Consider the following 18,531-nt stretch of genomic DNA (forward strand, 5'->3'; position numbering starts at 1 on the left):
TTCACTATTTGGAAAACTGACAATTTATTCTATTAATGTATACATAATATATTATTTATTATTCTATTAATGTATATGTAATCTATTATTTATTGAATGAAAATTTTTTAAATACCCGTATAATTTTTTAACACAGGATAGCTGTGAGAAGAACCTTGAAAGTTGGGAAATTACTATTAGAAGACAAGGAAAAAAAAAAGTTACCGACAAGTACTCGGTAACTTGCACCTTATTCAGTTTCCACACACTCTGTACTTCTAAGCCAATATATACACAAACAAATTGTACGAGCAACTTCAACAGTGATACATTCAAGCACACACATATATACACATACACACAAATGAAAGGCAATGAATGTGTGCATGTGTGTGCGTTTGCTGTTGACTGACAAAACTTCATGCTGCATTACTTTTGTGAAGTTTTGTCAGTGAACAGGTCACAGTTTCAAGGTGAAGAAAATATTTTGACACAAATAAAATTTTAATGTTGAAGTGAAATTGGTACTACTTAAATACAGAGGTCCTTTAATGGTACTACTTAAATGCAGGTGTTATGTACAAAACATTTTAAATGTTTGCTGTGTGGACATGTAAGGACACCTTAACCCTAACTAACTCTAACCTTAACCCTAAAAACCAATCCTCCCCTTCATATCATTACGTAGATACTTCGGGACCTCTGTATTTAAGTAGTGCTGTGAAACTGATGGTTTCTTTGTGTTCTTGAATGGCTTACAAACATCTATGCTGCAATTGTTTTTGTTTCAGCACATGATCTCAGATCAAGTCACTTGTTATGCAAGTACATCTCCATAATTTTTTTAAATCACTGTGGAGAAATGTCAGCAATGACCATCTCAGGCTCTCCAATATTTTAATTTCTAAAATTGGGGCAGGGAGTGGGGTTGCGAAAAATTCAAAATTTCTTAAATTTTCTCTTTTATAGTATATAAATGTATTTATGGGGAAAAAAATATTGAAAAACATCAATACATGGGAGAGTGATAAAGAAACGAGGAGGGTTGTCTTTGGATATGCTAGAAACAACAGCCAAATTGCCCTTAAATCACTCACTTTTCTCTCTGAAAATATTAATAATTTTCAAGAAAATTTTTAACAAAAATGCTCTTCCCATGGTTTGAAGTGCGAAAAAAAAAAAAAAAGGCCAAAATAGGTCAGGAGTGGGATGATGAGGGAGGGGGTGTAAAAAAAAGCTTACAAAACTTTTTTCATACAAAGATGAACCCTCCACCAACCCATCATTTCGAAGGCTGTGGTTTAAAAAAGATGAGGAAAATCCCTGAAATAATTTTCCCCACAAATTTCTTTATAATCATAATCTATGCCATTTGAAAGGGATTTGTATAAAATTTTCATTTAAAGATACCAATCTTCCTGAAAGCTATGAGGGAAAAAAGTCATAACGTGTGAATTTTCCAAAAGTCCTCTTTCCAACCCCTTGGAAAAATTCTTTCTCATAAATCCCTATATATACTCTGAAGTTACAACATCTAAGCGGTGTTTGTACAAAATTTTGTTAAAAAGTATCCATTTTCCTGGATGTCATGAGGCAACAAAGTCGGGGGTATATACATCTGTAGTAATGCCCTTTCATTTATATGATCTTTTTCATTTCATGTTTATTTCATTCATTGTTCTCTCTCCCACCTCTCTCTCACACACACTGAAAATCTTACAGAATGGCTACTGAATTGAAATTTCTATGTTGCTTTGAGGGGAAGGTAAAACTTGACAAACTGCTTCTCCTTCTATTGTTGGACTACCATGATATTTGTTTAAAAAAGAGAGATTATGACTGTGATAAAATAATGAAAGCAATACTTATTAAGCAAGTGAGCACTATTATACAAAGAAGTAATTAGATGTAAAATATAAAATTTATTAGAATTGGGAATCAAATGTGATAATATAATCAAGGGGCTAGCAGAAAATCGCCCGGAGGTGGTCTTTTTGCTTGTAATAATAATGATCAGTTATCTTTTGAAAAAATAATTGATAACAATAATAACAAGAATTTTATTAATACAAATTAAATTCACAGAAAGAATTATGCAGACTCTTGGGCAAGTTTATAGTTATAAACACTCCCCTTTGTTGCATGCTGCTGTCCTTTGCAAAGTTTCTTTTTTGCAACTTCATTATCCTCATTCTCATCACCACAACCATGTCTGCTTGAAATATTATGGGACTGTACAGAATCACTTAAAGGCACACCATATCCTCCACCACCAGGTGTCACTATGCTCACCATATCCTGGAGAGGAATTAAAAAAGAAAAAGAGTATTACAACTGAAATCAGAAAGAGAGGAAATGGAGAAGTAGGAGTGATGAAGAGTGAGATTTTGCATGTTAGAGAGAAAAAAGACAAAGAGAGAGAGAGAGAGAGAGCTAGAGAGAGAGAGAGAGAGAGAGAGAGCTAGAGAGAGAGAGAGAGAGAGAGCTAGAGAGAGAGAGAGAGAGAGAGAGAGAGAGAGCTAGAGAGAGAGAGAGAGAGAGAGAGAGCGAGAGAGAGAGAGAGAGCTAGAGAGAGAGAGAGAGAGAGAGAGAGAGAGAGAGAGGCTGACAAACAGATAGAAAGGAGGAATGATGCTGATAGGATTGAACTTTCATGCATTTGAGAGAGAGAGAGAGGTAGGGAGGGGTGATGTCTGTACTGGAGTATTTGTCTGTGTGTTGCATAGCTATCCACCATGTTTCAGTGTTAAAATGTAACAAATTTAAAATAAAAAAGTAAAAAAAGGGAATTTATCTGAAAATTATACACCACCTTGGAGAAACTTTTCAACAGAGTACCTCATTCTGTGATATAGTGGTCTTTGAGGAAATTAGGGTTAGATTAATGGCTTGTGCAAGCTGTACAGACCATGTACAGAGGTTAGCACTTGCCTTACTATAAGTGCTAACCATAAGTACAATGACGAATTTAGTATACAGATAGGTGTTCACCAGGGCTCAGTTTTCAACCCCCTCCTATTCATTATCCTCCAGGCCATAACAGAGGAATTTAAGACTGTTTACCCATGGGAACTACTATAAGCTGGTGATCTTTCTCTGATAGAATCTGTAACAGGACTAGACAAGGAATTCTAGGTGTGGAAGTAAAACTTGGAATCAAAGGGCGTTCGATTAACTTAGCAAAGACAATGGTTCTAGTAAACAAGAAAACAGGCAAGACCCTGCCTGCTTCAGGTAAATGACTATGCTCCATATAAGGCAGACATTCCACTTGGGATATCCAATGCAAGCTATGGATAGACAAGAGGTGCAGTTGTATCAAAGGAAGGTTAACAGATAAAGTAGTTGTTGTGTGTGGCAGGTTTGCAGGTACAATGACTAAGAATGTACAGGAAATAGACTTCTTCAAATGTCTGAGGAAGACGGTAGTGTTTGTGTGTGTGGAAGATGCACAGAATTTGTAAAGTCTACAGATGCATGAGAAATTGATTTTTTAAATGCCTTGGAGGCTCTGTAGAAGTAGTAGATAATTTCTGTTACCTATGTGACCTAAGTGGAGGAGGATGTTCCAAATGTGTAATTACTAGAATAAGAATAGGCTGGAGAATATTCAAAGAGCTTCTAACTCTGCTGGAAACCAAAGGTCTCTCTCTCTTCAAGAGGAATGAAGATTGCATGATGTTTATTTATGAACAATAATGCTACATGGTAGTGGGACATAGGTCCTAAATGCAGAAGACATGCAAAAACTAGAGAGGGATGAAGTTAATATGCTCTATTGGATGTGCAGTCTCAGTGTACATGTATTACAGGGCTAGTATATAGAGAGAAGACTGCATTGGTTTGGTCATGTGATGCAAATGGATGAGGATAGTTGCCTAAAGAGGTACCAATCACTTGAAGTGGATGGCGGGGACTTGTGGAAAAGGGAGACAAAGGAAAACATGGGATGAAGTATCGAAGGCTGATTTCAAGATGCTGAGTCTTACAGAGGAGATGACAAAAGACTAGGATATCTGGTGCTCTGCTTTGCACAAGAAGACTCATCCACCACAGCAGAATCGATATCCTAAAACCAACTTGGTAAATGATTGTATGTACAGAGCTTTGCTCCATCTCCATTCTCTCATTCTCTAACACTCATCAGTTCTCTAATTATGGTATTATGAGGGCACCCATTAAACGATGTGTAGTTTAATGTCCTATTTTTTCTCATGTTTACCCAAAACTAATTGAAAGTATCAATAACCAGTTTTACATATATTTACATAAATCTATATATATATATTATACAATTTTATTAAATACTAGCAGTATAGCCCGGCTTTGCCCGGGATTAAGTTGGGATTATTAAGCTAATCAAGTTCTTTATTTCAAACCAAACTAAGTAACATGACGTCAAATTTGGGCAGAATCAGCATTGCAACTGGGGCGCATGGGTTGGGAGTTTGATCAGCAGAGGTGATCAGGTTACACATGCCATCCCTTTGAAAACACCACCGCCATCATCTAACCCCTGTTTGCCCATGGGTTAGGAACCCTTCCAGCAAGGAAAATAGAATGACCAAAAGGGCTCCCGATTCTCTGTGTCAGAAGCAGTTCTATTCAGATCACAATAAAGTCTTAAGTATATATATATAATATATATAATATTATTAGGGACAAAATCCAAAATTACAGGTAAAAAACCCAATTAAAATCAATTTATAAAAATTAAAATTAAATTGAGCCTTATAGATAAAGTATATATAAAATATATAGTTTTAGGGAAAATAACCAATTTTCAAGAACTCATGGATGAAAATCCACTATCACATATAGAAAAATTAATAATTAAAAGCACAATAAATGAGTATAATATAAAGTAAAGTAAATATCATAAGATAAATATAATAAATATAATATATATATATATATATATATGAGAACACGGATGTCACGTAAGTAAAACGTTAATGTTCGAAACTGCAGCAGTCCATAGATAATTCTTTATTCTGTATATTTCTCATTTTGTCCTGTTCTGACGTTTTGCGAAATTTTTCTGGAGAACATTATTTTTCTTTGTGGTTGGGTCATTGATGACCTCTTTCTAGCATATCGGATGTCCACCTAGTGGTCATCCCTTATACACGTGTAATACAATTTTTTCTGAATTTTCAGATTTTTTTATATGCTAGGCCACTTGGTTTTAAATTGAATTAGTATTCAATTTATCATCCTATCTATATAAATATATATATATATATATATATATATGAGCAACACACACATACTCACACGCACGTATGTACACCAATTGCATACATATTTTTTGTACGCATACATGTTCGGATGTGTGTGTGTGTGTGTTGCCCGTATATCAACAAAACACATACACACATCTTGCGTTACATATATATACGGATAAATGATTTAAAATAAATATATTTTGGAAATGGCGATTTACGGTACAATACCTAGAAACATGAAAATCAGACCACATGGGTTTGTTTACATCAATTCGGCAGTTTCCATAAAAAGTGTTGGGAAAGAGATAGAGAGAGTGCGCTCTGCCTCTCTATCTCTCTCCCTCCCTTACACACATGCCAGTTATCTCTCTTTCTTTCTCTCTCTCCCTGTCTCACACACACAGCAACATTACACACACACACACACACGCTGCTCTCTCACACTAACAAAAGAACTTCACATACACACCACACTTTCTGTCTGGCATACTCACTATAAAAAGAAAGCGTGTATTTCTTTTTGGCAACATGTGTTTTGTGTGTAATGTTGGTTTGTGTGTGTGAGAAAGAAAGAAAGAAAGATAACTGGCATGTGTGTGTAAGGGAGGGAGAGAGAGAGAGAGAGAGAGAGAGAGAGAGAGAGAGAGATAGAGAAGGTATTTTTTTCTTTTTGCTTGTTGCTTTGCTGCCTACCACACAGACGCTGGCAAACAAAATGTAATACTCCTTCACCCTCCCTCTCACAAACATACAATTTCTCTCTTTCTCTCTCTCGCCTTCACACGCGTATGCACAGATTTGACTTTGCCATGTCAACAAACTTCAAAATTCGTAAAAGTTTATCGATTTTTACAGTTATACGCGGGTGCCTCTGAGAGAAAAAATTGGTCAAAATGCACATAAGGTCATGACACATCACCTCCTAAAATTGGAGTGACATGCGTGCTAATTTGTGGACGTGCATAAACCACACACACACACAAACATCCTCTCTTTTATATATATACAGATTTTATACACACAGGATCAATCCATAACAAGAATTAAATAATAAATATAAGTAATAATCAGCAACTGCTCCAGAACAATTGAGTGCATTCGCAGCTAGTGCAAAAATTGCTAATATCTACCTGGCTTTGATACTACACTCTCCTGATCCCAAGCAGTTACATTTAGAAACAAAATAGTTATAATCAGCAATATACTGCAACTACTCAGGAACAACTGAGTGTGTTCGCAGCCAGTGCAAAAATTGCTAATGCATACCTGGCTTTGACACTGCACTCTCCTGATCCCAAGCATTTACTTTTGAAAATAAAATGGAAATAGAATGTGTACTTATTGAAATTGATCTTTAAACTGTTTGTTTTAAATAATTAATCTGAAAATATTCATGTAACAAATAAATATTACAATATTTATATACTGAAAATGTACAATTTAATCTTAATATATAAGATATATATACAAGGAGGTTTTACATTTAAGCTAAGATTTTCTCGTTTTTTTTCGATCTTTCGTACATTCATTCGCCATTAACACTTTAAATGTATTATTTACTAACAGCTATTTTCATGAGCTAACCATTGAAAATGCCCCCTCAAAACAATTTTATCTCTCATGTAATTTTGTTAAGATAATGACTCGTTTCTCGGTCTGTTTAATTTCATTATTATTACCATTATTTTTGTCCCTTGTACCATGTCCCCAAACTAATCTCGCTTCCGGTTGCAGCTTATCTATTTAAAAATTCTTGATTCATATGTTTCCCTTCCATTCCATTCCTTCGCCAAACAATAATGCATAGCTAAGCTAGGATTTTCTCGTTTTTTTTTTCGATCTTTCGTTCACTCATTCACCATTAACACTTTAAATGTATTACTTACTAACAGCTAGTTTTCATGACCTAACCATTGAAAATGTCCCCTCAAAATATAATTTTATCTCTCATGCAATTTCGTCAAGATAATTACTCGTTTCTTGGTCTGTTTAGTTTCATTATTATTACCATTATTTTTGTCCCTCTTACTATGTCCCCAAACTAAACTTTGTTTGCACTGTGCCTGTCCTTTCCCGCCCCCACCATCAATACCAGCCTTTTCCCACCCCCACCACCAATACTGGCCCTTTCCTGCCCCCACCACCAATACTAGCCCTTTCCCGCTCCACCACCAATACCAGCCCTTTCCCACCACCACCACCAATACTGGCCCTTTCCCACCCCCACCACCAATACTGGATATCTCTATCTTCCCACCATCTACACTGGCTATCTCTGTCTCCTCCCACCACCATTACCTGATGTCTCTTCTCCCAATCTCTCCTCATTGGGCTGTCCTCTATATATTACCTGCACTCTCTCTTTCTCTACTGGGACAAATACCACCAGGTTATCTGCCCACCTACTAAACTGGCTATCTTTCATTTTGTTTTTGTTCTATCTAGAAACATGCCATCAACTACCTAGGAATTTTCTTTGGCCTTATCAAGTGAAGGAGAAAGCTATTTGGCTGTCCATGTGTGCTTGTTCTGTGTGTGGGTGCTATTTAGTGTATGTAGGGATGAGCTTGTTTCTTCTCTCTCTGTCTGAACTCCATCATACTTGCAATCCCCTCTTCCTGGACAAACGCAACCAGTTTTAGCTGACTCCCTCCTAATCTGACATTGGAATATCCAAATTTTGCTACACCACTTAAATTTACATTATTTGATGACCATAATGCTTATGCTTACAACGCTGCTAACACTTGCTCCTACCTCCAGGAGGGGCAACAATCTTAACATGCTTGAATGTTGTCAGGTTGGAAGTAAGAACAGGTGAAGCATGCCTAAAAAATGAACACGACAACCTCCCTCTTCTTTTCAGGTGCTGAATAATATCTCTCCTCTCCAAGCTTCACCCCACATTCCCTTCTCAGTTCTCAGAGCTGGCACTGTCAATGTAGCCACACTGAAAGGTAGGTCTAGTGAGATTGTAGAGATGCTTGAAAGGAAACGGGTTGATGTATGCTGCATACAAGAGGTAAGATGGAGAGGAGCTTCAGTTAGGGTTCTCACAGGCAAGGCACATAGGTATAAAGTCTTCTAGCAAGGTAACATGGATGGAGTAAGGAGTGTAGGCATACTCCTTGCGGAGAAATGGGTGGATAAGGTCATAGAGGTTGTCAGGGTATGTGATAGAGTGCTTAAGCTCAGGCTAGTCCTGCAGAACAGCACAGCTACAATTATCTCTGCCTATGCCCCACAAGTGGGGCTACCAGATGATCAGAAGGACCATCTTTGTGGCTAGAGATTTTAATGGGCATGCTGGGTGGAAATCTGGTATCTTCACTGGTGTACACGGGGGCCATGGTATTGATTCCCGGAATGATGAGGGAACTAGGCTACTGGAGTTCTGTGATGCATGTAACTTTTTAATCGCAACATTACGTTCAGGAAGCCAGACAGCCACCTGATAACCTATCAATCAGGAGACTCTGCTAGTCAAATTGATTTCAACCTCACCAGACAGTGGGACGCAGGGTTCCTCTTAAATACAAAGACCCTCTCAGGTGAGGAATGAACCCCCCAGCATAGACTAGTCATTAGTGACTTTCGACTCGAGACTAGATGGATGCTAAAAAGCAGACCAATCCAGAAGAGAAGGATTTGGAAGCTAAAGAACCCTTCACTTGGTCAGAGATTTAGGGACATCCTCATCAAGAAATTTGAGAGGGAGGAGGAACTACAGTCCTCAGACATAGAAGGTAGCTGGAAATTCTTACGGGACAGCTTACTGAGTGTCACAGACCAAGTCTGTAGATGGTGCAAAGTCCCTTCCAGACTTAGGGTAACGTGTTGGTGGAATAATACGGTAGACAAAGCCATCAGAGCAAAGAAACAGGCCTGGAAGGGTGGGGGTAGCAGTGAAACATGGACCATGACTGCTGAAGATATGTGTAGGCTTGAAAGAAATGAAGCTAACATGATCCACTGGATGTGTAATGTCAGTGTGAACACACGACAGAGTGTAAGCACCCTGAGAGAAATGTTAGACATAAGAAGCATCAGATGTGGAGTGCAAGAGAGGCGTTTGCATTGGTATGGTCACGTACTGCAGATGGATGAGGAGAGCTGTGTGAAGAAGCGCCACTCCCAAACAGTGAAAGGAATCTGGGGTAGAGGGAGACCCAGGAAGATATGGGATGAGGTGGTGAAGCATGACCTTCGAACATTGGGCCTCACAGAGGCAATGACAAAAGACTGAGACCTCTGGAGGTAGGCTGTGACTGAGAAGACACAGCAAATAAAGTGAGTTCACAGATGTAACCTACACCAGTTTTGCATAACCAGCCCACTCAAAAGTACCTTGGATTGTAAAGGAGACCTATTGAGTCAAGTACCTCAACATCAAATCAAATGGAAATTATAGCTGTGAGTCCCGTGCTGGTAGCACGTAAAAAGCACCATCCGAATGTGACTGATGCCAGTACCGCTTTGACAGGCTTCCGTGTCAGTGGCACGTAAAAAGCACCATCTGATCGTAGTTGATGCCAGCTCCTCTGGCCCCTGTGCCGGTGGCATGTATAAAGCACTCACTACACTCTCAGAAGGGCATCCAGCTGTAGAAACACTGCCAGATCAGATTGGGGCTTAGTGCAGCCTCCTGGCTTCCCAAACCCCAGTCGAAGCGTCCAACCCATGCCAGTATGGAAAACAGAGGTTAAACGATGATGATGACAACTTCAGAATATATATTTCTAGTTAGTTTCTGTATATCATAATGGTCCCTACATCCTGGATTTGAATTGTAATTGAGGACCTCATTTTGGTCAGCATAAATTCTTATCTTGTCTGGGTCTCCAATCCTGCTTATAGCAACATATAATTGATCGTAAGTGAAAACTGGATTTGGTAAGTAAATGCCACATTTTGACAGACTCTGTCCTTGGCTTTTGTTTATGGATATTGCAAAAGCTGGTCTTATTGGAAATTGGCTTCTTTGTAATGTGAAGGGTAAGTCAGAATCAGAAGGCATTAAACTGAGGAAACAACAATTTGTCCCACATCAACTCCACTCAATTTTTTTGCAGTTATTAGATTGTTATTTGCAGTTACAATTTTATACCTTGTGCCATTACAATGACCGTTTTTGCGATCAAAATTTCTGAGTAACATTATTGGTGCTCCAATTCTTAATTTAATCTTATGCAGAGGTAGACCACTGATATTTATTGAATTTAAAAACTCTGGTTGCTATAATGTTCTCTCAGGATGCGCGATGCTGTTCAGCATTTTGATGTAAAATTTCTCCTTTCCTGTGATACATGTTTTCTTGCTACTTTATGTTGTTGGGAGTCTTGTAGTAAAATTTCGGAGCATCGTGCTTGGCTCAAAATAGCTTGCGCTTCTCTCCATCATACAGCATTTTGTTTCTTACAGCTTCTCATTGGTCACTGCTCAATCTTCTTCGCCTCTCCTGTTGACAAAGTCTGGCTGCTTCTCTTCTCTGGCTAGCAATATCAATACTCATAATGGGGTTTTAATAGTTACAAAAAAATAAGAAAATGTGTGTTTAAGCAGTGACTTCAAATTTATCAAAATAAGAGCATAGCACATTTATGGGGTTTTCAGTGCACATAATTATTTTGAAACACCATTATTCATATCCATTATTATAGTATGGATTTTAATGAGCAAATATTTATTAAAACATACAGGTAATAATAAATTTAAATAGAATTACCTTCTAACTTTTAAACATTGATATCCACGAACCTTTAAAGCTTTTATATCTGTGAACTTCAAACATTTTTATTACCTATCAACCTATTACAAAAAATTAAACCTCTTTGTACTCCTACCTTTATTGAATTTTAAATAATTATTTTATTTTATTCTCTCATCTTCCTTCCTATCCTACTAATGCTGTCATTAAGATCCAACCATGTTGCCTGAGATACACTAACACAGGAGGGTATCATTTGAAGGAGATTTGGTTGCTATTGGTCGCAAGTTGAGCAACTGCACAGATGTTTTGTTGGAGTATCAATTGCTTAAAGAGCAACAGATAAGAGAAAAGAGTCCCCAATGTTGCCCACAGTTAGAATACTGCAATCTGAGTCTATGTATCTATGTACCAACTTTTCTTTTCATCTATGTATCTACTTTTTTTTTTATCTTTGTATCTATATTTCTTTAGATGCATGTATCAGTCTACTCTGAAAATACTGAGAAACATTTTTCCTCTCTTGCTTTCAGTCACCACTCACTCACTCAGTCTCTCTCTCTTACACTCTTTCTCTTTCTCTCCCATTTAAATAGAATTATTTAATCTTAGTATATGTGATACCATTGTTTCAAATTAATTGCTTGAATTTCTTCCTATGTAATTAACTACTTGAATTTCTTTCTATCTTAATACTGAAGAAAAATATGACAGAGACATGGCACTTATAGTATAGATTTAGTTGCCATAATCACCTCCAAGCAGAATAGGTATACTACATCGCCTCCTTTGGTCACCTTCGTCTTCTCCCCCTCCCCCACTGAACCACTTCCGTTTCTCATTAGCCTCTCTGTCTACTGTTTCCACTAATCACCTCCTTTCTGTGCCTTCAACCATTGCTCTTATACACCATAACTCTTAATGTCCTCACATATCTACCATAACTTTCCCCCTTCCTTGAGCCACTTCTGTATCTTTCACCATCACTTGCTACAGTCACCTCTATCCCATCTCTGACCATTTCTCCCTACATTCTTATGAAACTTAATCCAGTCATCTGTATTAGTTCTCCTATATTCACCTCCTATTGTACCTTGAGGGTATGTTCTGTCACATCTCCACCACCATCTCTCATTCTTTCCTTTCTTTTCCAATTGGGGTATCCTTCTATCTCTTCTACTTATCTCTATCACTCTATTATTCTTTTTAACCTTTCATCAGCCTGCACAAAACTACCTCCCTCAATACTTTGTCTTGTCTTACTTTGTGATACTGCCAGTGCTGGTACCATGAGAGAAACACCCAGTATACTTTGTAAAATGGTTGGTACTTGGGAGGCATCCAACCAAAGCGATCATAGCAAAGCAGACAATAGAGCATGATATAGTCCTCTGATTTGTCAGCTCTTGTCAAACCATCCAACTCATGGCAACATGGAAAATTGATGTTAAATGATGATGATGGATGATGATGATAAGGGAAGAGATGTAGCTGTGTGGCTAGTACCAGGGTAGATAAAGCAATTAAGAGTATGAAGACCGGGAAAGCCCCCGGCCCATCAGGAATCACTGCAGAGATGCTCAAAATATCTGGCAGTGTTGGCTATAGCCTAGTCACCCGTATTACGAACCAGGTGATACACGAAGGAGTCATACCCAATGACTGGTGTAGCAGCATCATAGTCAACTGCTACAAAGGTAAAGGTGACGCTTTAGATACAAATAATTACAGAGGCATCAAGCTGTTAGATCAGGTTTTGAAAGTTACAGAGAGGGTCATAGCCCAACTAATTAGGGAGCGAATCAATTTAGATGAGATGCAGATTGGGTTCATGCCAGGTAAAAGCACTACTGATGCCTTATTTCTAGTGAGACAGCTGCAGGAGAAATACCTAGCTAAGGATAAACCTCTGTACCTGGCTTTCGCTGACATGGAGAAAGCCTTTGACAGGGTCCCCCGATCCCTTATCTGGTGGTCAATGAGGAAACTTGGGATAGAAGAATGGTTAGTGAGAGCTGTGCGAGCCATGTACAGAGATGCTGCCAGTAAGGTGAAGGTTGGAAATGAGTACAGTAATGAATTCCGGGTAGAGGTAGGGGTCCACCAAGGTTCCGTCCTCAGCCCCCTCTTATTTATCATAACTACTTGAATTTCTTTCTATCTTAATACTGAAGAAAAATATGACAGAGACATGGCACTTATAGTATAGATTTAGTTGCCATAATGGCAACTAAATCTATACTATAAGTGCCATGTCTCTGTCATATTTTTCTTCAGTATTAAGATAGAAAGAAATTCAAGTAGTTATGATAAATAAGAGGGGGCTGAGGACGGAACCTTGGTGGACCCCTACCTCTACCCGGAATTCATTACTGTACTCATTTCCAACCTTCACCTTACTGGCAGCATCTCTGTACATGGCTCGCACAGCTCTCACTAACCATTCTTCTATCCCAAGTTTCCTCATTGACCACCAGATAAGGGATCGGGGGACCCTGTCAAAGGCTTTCTCCATGTCAGCGAAAGCCAGGTACAGAGGTTTATCCTTAGCTAGGTATTTCTCCTGCAGCTGTCTCACTAGAAATAAGGCATCAGTAGTGCTTTTACCTGGCACGAACCCAATCTGCATCTCATCTAAATTGATTCGCTCCCTAATTAGTTGGGCTATGACCCTCTCTGTAACTTTCATAACCTGATCTAACAGCTTGATGCCTCTGTAATTATTTGTATCTAAAGCGTCACCTTTACCTTTGTAGCAGTTGACTATGATGCTGCTACACCAGTCATTGGGTATGACTCCTTCGTGTATCACCTGGTTCGTAATACGGGTGACTAGGCTATAGCCAACACTGCCAGATATTTTGAGCATCTCTGCAGTGATTCCTGATGGGCCGGGGGCTTTCCCGGTCTTCATACACTTAATTGCTTTATCTACCCTGGTACTAGCCACACAGCTACATCTCTTCCCTTATCATCATCATCCATCATCATCATTTAACATCAATTTTCCATGTTGCCATGAGTTGGATGGTTTGACAAGAGCTGACAAATCAGAGGACTATATCATGCTCTATTGTCTGCTTTGCTATGATCGCTTTGGTTGGATGCATCCCAAGTACCAACCATTTTACAAAGTATACTGGGTGTTTCTCTCATGGTACCAGCACTGGCAGTATCACAAAGTAAGACAAGACAAAGTATTGAGGGAGGTAGTTTTGTGCAGGCTGATGAAAGGTTAAAAAGAATAATAGAGTGATAGAGATAAGTAGAAGAGATAGAAGGATACCCCAATTGGAAAAGAAAGGAAAGAATGAGAGATGGTGGTGGAGATGTGACAGAACATACCCTCAAGGTACAATAGGAGGTGAATATAGGAGAACTAATACAGATGACTGGATTAAGTTTCATAAGAATGTAGGGAGAAATGGTCAGAGATGGGATAGAGGTGACTGTAGCAAGTGATGGTGAAAGATACAGAAGTGGCTCAAGGAAGGGGGAAAGTTATGGTAGATATGTGAGGACATTAAGAGTTATGGTGTATAAGAGCAATGGTTGAAGGCACAGAAAGGAGGTGATTAGTGCCTCCCAAGTACCAACCATTTTACATCTCCAGGCAATCACAGAGGAATTCAAGACAGGTTGCCCCTGGGAGCTCCTCTATGCTGATGACCTTGCACTAATTGCGGAGTCACTTTCAGAACTAGAGGAGAAGTTTCAGGTGTGGAAGCAAGGTCTAGAATTGAAGGGCCTTAGAGTCAACCTAGCTAAAACCAAAATCCTAATAAGTAGGAAGGTAGATAAAACACAAACCCCTTCAGGTAGATGGCCCTGCTCAGTATGTAGAAAAGGAGTAGGTAGTAACTCTATAAGATGTACCCGGTGCAAGCTATGGACACATAAGAGGTGCAGCAACATCAAAGGCAGGTTACCTAGCAAGTTAGTTTTTGTTTGTGGCAGATGTTCAGGTGCAATAAAGACTGTAAACAAACAGGAAACAACTTCTATCTCATTCCAGGGTGAAAAACTAGAGGTAGTCGATAGCTTCCGCTATCTGGGCGACCAAGTTTGTAGTGGGGGTGGGTGCGCTGAAAGTGTAGCTGCTAGAATAAGAATAGCCTGGGCAAAGTTTAGAGAGCTCTTACCCCTGCTGGCGACAAAGGGACTCTCACTCAGAGTAAAAGGCAGACTGTATGACGCATGCGTACAAACAGCCATGCTACATGGTAGTGAAACATGGGCTGTAACTGCTGAGGACATACGTAAGCTCGCAAGGAATGAAGCCAGTATGCTCCGTTGGATGTGTAATGTCAATGTGAATACCCGTCAGAGTGTAAGTATCTTGAGAGAAAAGCTGAACATTAGAAGCATCAGTTGTGGTGTGCAAGAGAGACGATTGCGCTGGTATGGACATGTGGTGAGAATGGATGAGGATAGCTGCGTGAAAAAGTGCCACACCCTAACAGTTGAGGGAACCCGTGGAAGAGGTAGGCCCAGGAAGACCTGGGCTGAGGTGGTGAGGCAAGACCTTCATACATTGGGCCTCACCGAGGCGATGACTACTGACCGAGACCTTTGGAAATGTGCTGTGCGTGAGAAGACCCGGCAAGCCAAGTAAGATCGTTGCCAGTGCCCCTGGACTGGCTCTTGTGCGGGTGGCACATGAGATGCACCATTTTGAGCGTGGCCGTTGCCAGTACCGCCTGACTGGCTCCCGTAGGATTTTTGAGTGAGATCGTTGCCAGTGCCCCTGGACTGGCTTGTGCGGGTGGCACATAAAAGACACCATTTTGAGCGTGGCCGTTTTCGTGCGGGTGACACGTAAAAGCACCCATTACACTCTCTGAGTGGTTGGCGTTAGGAAGGGCATCCAGCTGTAGAAACTCTGCCAAATTAGATTGGAGCCTGGTGTTGCCATCCGGTTTCACCAGTCCTCAGTCAAATCGTCCAACCCATGCTAGCATGGAAAGCGGACGTTAAACGATGATGATGATGATGATGATGTGTATAAGGGATGACCACTAAGTGGACATCCAATATGCTAGAAAGAGGTCATCAACGACCCAACCACAAAGAAAAATAATGTTCTCCAGAAAAATTTCGCGAAACACCAGAACAGGACAAAAAGAGAAATATACAGAATAAAGAATTATCTATGGACTACAGCAGTTTCGAACATTAACGTTTTACTTACTTAACAACATCCGTGTTGTTACGGATGTTGTTACGTAAGTAAAACGTTAATGTTTGAAACTGCAGTACATAGATAATTCTTTATTCTGTATATTTCTCTTTTTGTCCTGTTCTGGTGCTTTGCGAAATTTTCTGGAGAACATTATTTTTCTTTGTAGTTGGGTCGTTGATGACCTCTTTCTAGCATATTGGATGTCCACTTAGTGGTCATCCCTTATACACGTGTAATACAATTTTTTCTGAATTTTCAGATTTTTTTATATGCTAGGCCACTTGGTTTTAAATTGAATTAATATTCAATTTATCACCCTATCTATATAAATAATTTATATATATATATATATATATATATATATATATATATATATATATATATATATATATATATATAGAGAGAGAGAGAGAGAGAGAGAGAGAGATTTTTATTTTTTTATTTTATAGTTTCAGCTTAGAGCTGCGGCCATGCTGATGCACCGCCATACATCATACATATATATCATACATATACATCATACATATACATATACATCATACATCATACATATATATCTATTTGAGTGTGTGTCTTTGTGTTTGACAACTGTTGTTGGCTTGCTTATGCTCCCATTACCTAGTGGTTCAGCAAAAGAGAGACATGGAATAAGTACTAGGCTTAAAAAAATTACTGGGGTCAATTTGTTCAACTAAACCCTTCAAGGCAATGACCCAGCATGGCTGCAGTCCAATGACTAAAAGAGGTAGAAAAAAAAAAGTTGTGTGTGAGTGAGTGTGTGTACATGTGTATCTTTATGTTTATGTTCCCACCACCACTGCTTAAGAACTAATGTTGGTTTGTTTGTGTCCTTTTAACTTGGTGGTTTTCAGTAAAAGAGACTGATAAAACGAGCACCAGACTTACATAAACAAGTACTGGGACTGATTTGTTTGAGTAAATCAGTGGTTCTCAACCCTTTTATTTGAATGAGTTTTCTCAGACCCCTTTTAATATGCTTATCCTAATGTGTGTGTGTATATATATATATATATGAAATTTTGAAGGGGTCTGCAGACCCCAAGTTGGGAACCACTGGACTAAACCCTTCAAGGTGATGCTCGGATGACTGAAGCAAATAAAAGGTAAAAGTGAAATCATAACTGATATGGATGCTTATACTATTCTATATTCTTGAAGTGAGGAATTATGCACATTATTTACAATGGATGGATAGGTGTCCTCACCTTGTTTGTTGTTATTACAACGTCTCAGCTGATGTACTCTCCAGCCTTCATAAGGTGTTCTGGTGGAATTTCGAACCCATCCCTTTATTTGGCTAATGGGGTACAAAATTAAAAGAGGTTGCACATATGCTAGGATACAATAACCTCCTAAGCAGACCTAGTGCAAATATGAATGCAATATGGAAACCAATATTCCAGGGTGAAAAACTAGAGGTAGTCGATAGCTTCCGCTATCTGGGCGACCAAGTTAGTAGTGGGGGTGGGTGCGCTGAAAGTGTAGCTGCTAGAATAAGAATAGCCTGGGCAAAGTTTAGAGAGCTCTTACCCCTGCTGGCGACAAAGGGACTCTCACTCAGAGTAAAAGGCAGACTGTATGACGCATGCGTACGAACAACCATGCTACATGGCAGTGAAACATGGGCTGTAACTGCTGAGGACATACGTAAGCTCGCAAGGAATGAAGCCAGTATGCTCCGTTGGATGTGTAATGTCAATGTGAATACCCGTCAGAGTGTAAGTATCTTGAGAGAAAAGCTGAACATTAGAAGCATCAGTTGTGGCGTGCAAGAGAGACGATTGCGCTGGTATGGACATGTGGTGAGAATGGAGGAGGATAGCTGCGTGAAAAAGTGCCACACCCTAACAGTTGAGGGAACCCGTGGAAGAGGTAGGCCCAGGAAGACCTGGGCTGAGGTGGTGAGGCAAGACCTTCGTACATTGGGCCTCACCGAGGCGATGACTACGGACCGAGACCTTTGGAAATGGGCTGTGCGTGAGAAGACCCGGCAAGCCAAGTAAGATCGTTGCCAGTGCCCCTGGACTGGTTCTTGTGCGGGTGGCACATGAGATGCACCATTTTGAGCGTGGCCGTTGCCAGTACCGCCTGACTGGCTCCTGTAGGATTTTCGAGCGAGATCGTTGCCAGTGCCCCTGGACTGGCTTGTGCGGGTGGCACATAAAAGACACCATTTCGAGCGTGGCCGTTTTCGTGCGGGTGACACGTAAAAGCACCCACTACACTCTCTGAGTGGTTGGCGTTAGGAAGGGCATCCAGCTGTAGAAACTCTGCCAAATCAGACTGGAGCCTGGTGTTGCCATCCGGTTTCACCAGTCCTCAGTCAAATCGTCCAACCCATGCTAGCATGGAAAGCGGACGTTAAACGATGATGATGATGATGAATATTAAGAAAAGATAAAATACTAGGTTTA

At 39.6% G+C, this 18,531-nt stretch overlaps 1 protein-coding gene across 3 annotated transcripts in view; it reads right to left on the reverse strand.

Annotated features, from left to right (window-relative positions):
- Positions 1–1,881: 1,881 nt before the first annotated feature.
- The window catches only part of LOC106867745 (5-oxoprolinase), a 267,840-nt gene continuing 251,190 nt past the window's right edge, over positions 1,882–18,531 (reverse strand). For all 3 annotated transcript variants that reach the window (XR_008266373.2, XM_089338272.1, XM_052975150.2), the window contains one exon: positions 1,882–2,277. Coding sequence is in view for 2 of the 3 variants with exons in the window: in XM_089338272.1 (XP_089194398.1) it covers positions 2,071–2,277 (207 nt within the window). In the remaining variant the exon portion in view is untranslated. The remainder of the gene's footprint in view (positions 2,278–18,531) is intronic.

Source organism: Octopus bimaculoides, chromosome 20 (genome assembly GCF_046866305.1).
Source record: "Octopus bimaculoides isolate indiv1 chromosome 20, ASM4686630v1, whole genome shotgun sequence".
Classification (NCBI taxonomy): domain Eukaryota; kingdom Metazoa; phylum Mollusca; class Cephalopoda; order Octopoda; family Octopodidae; genus Octopus; species Octopus bimaculoides.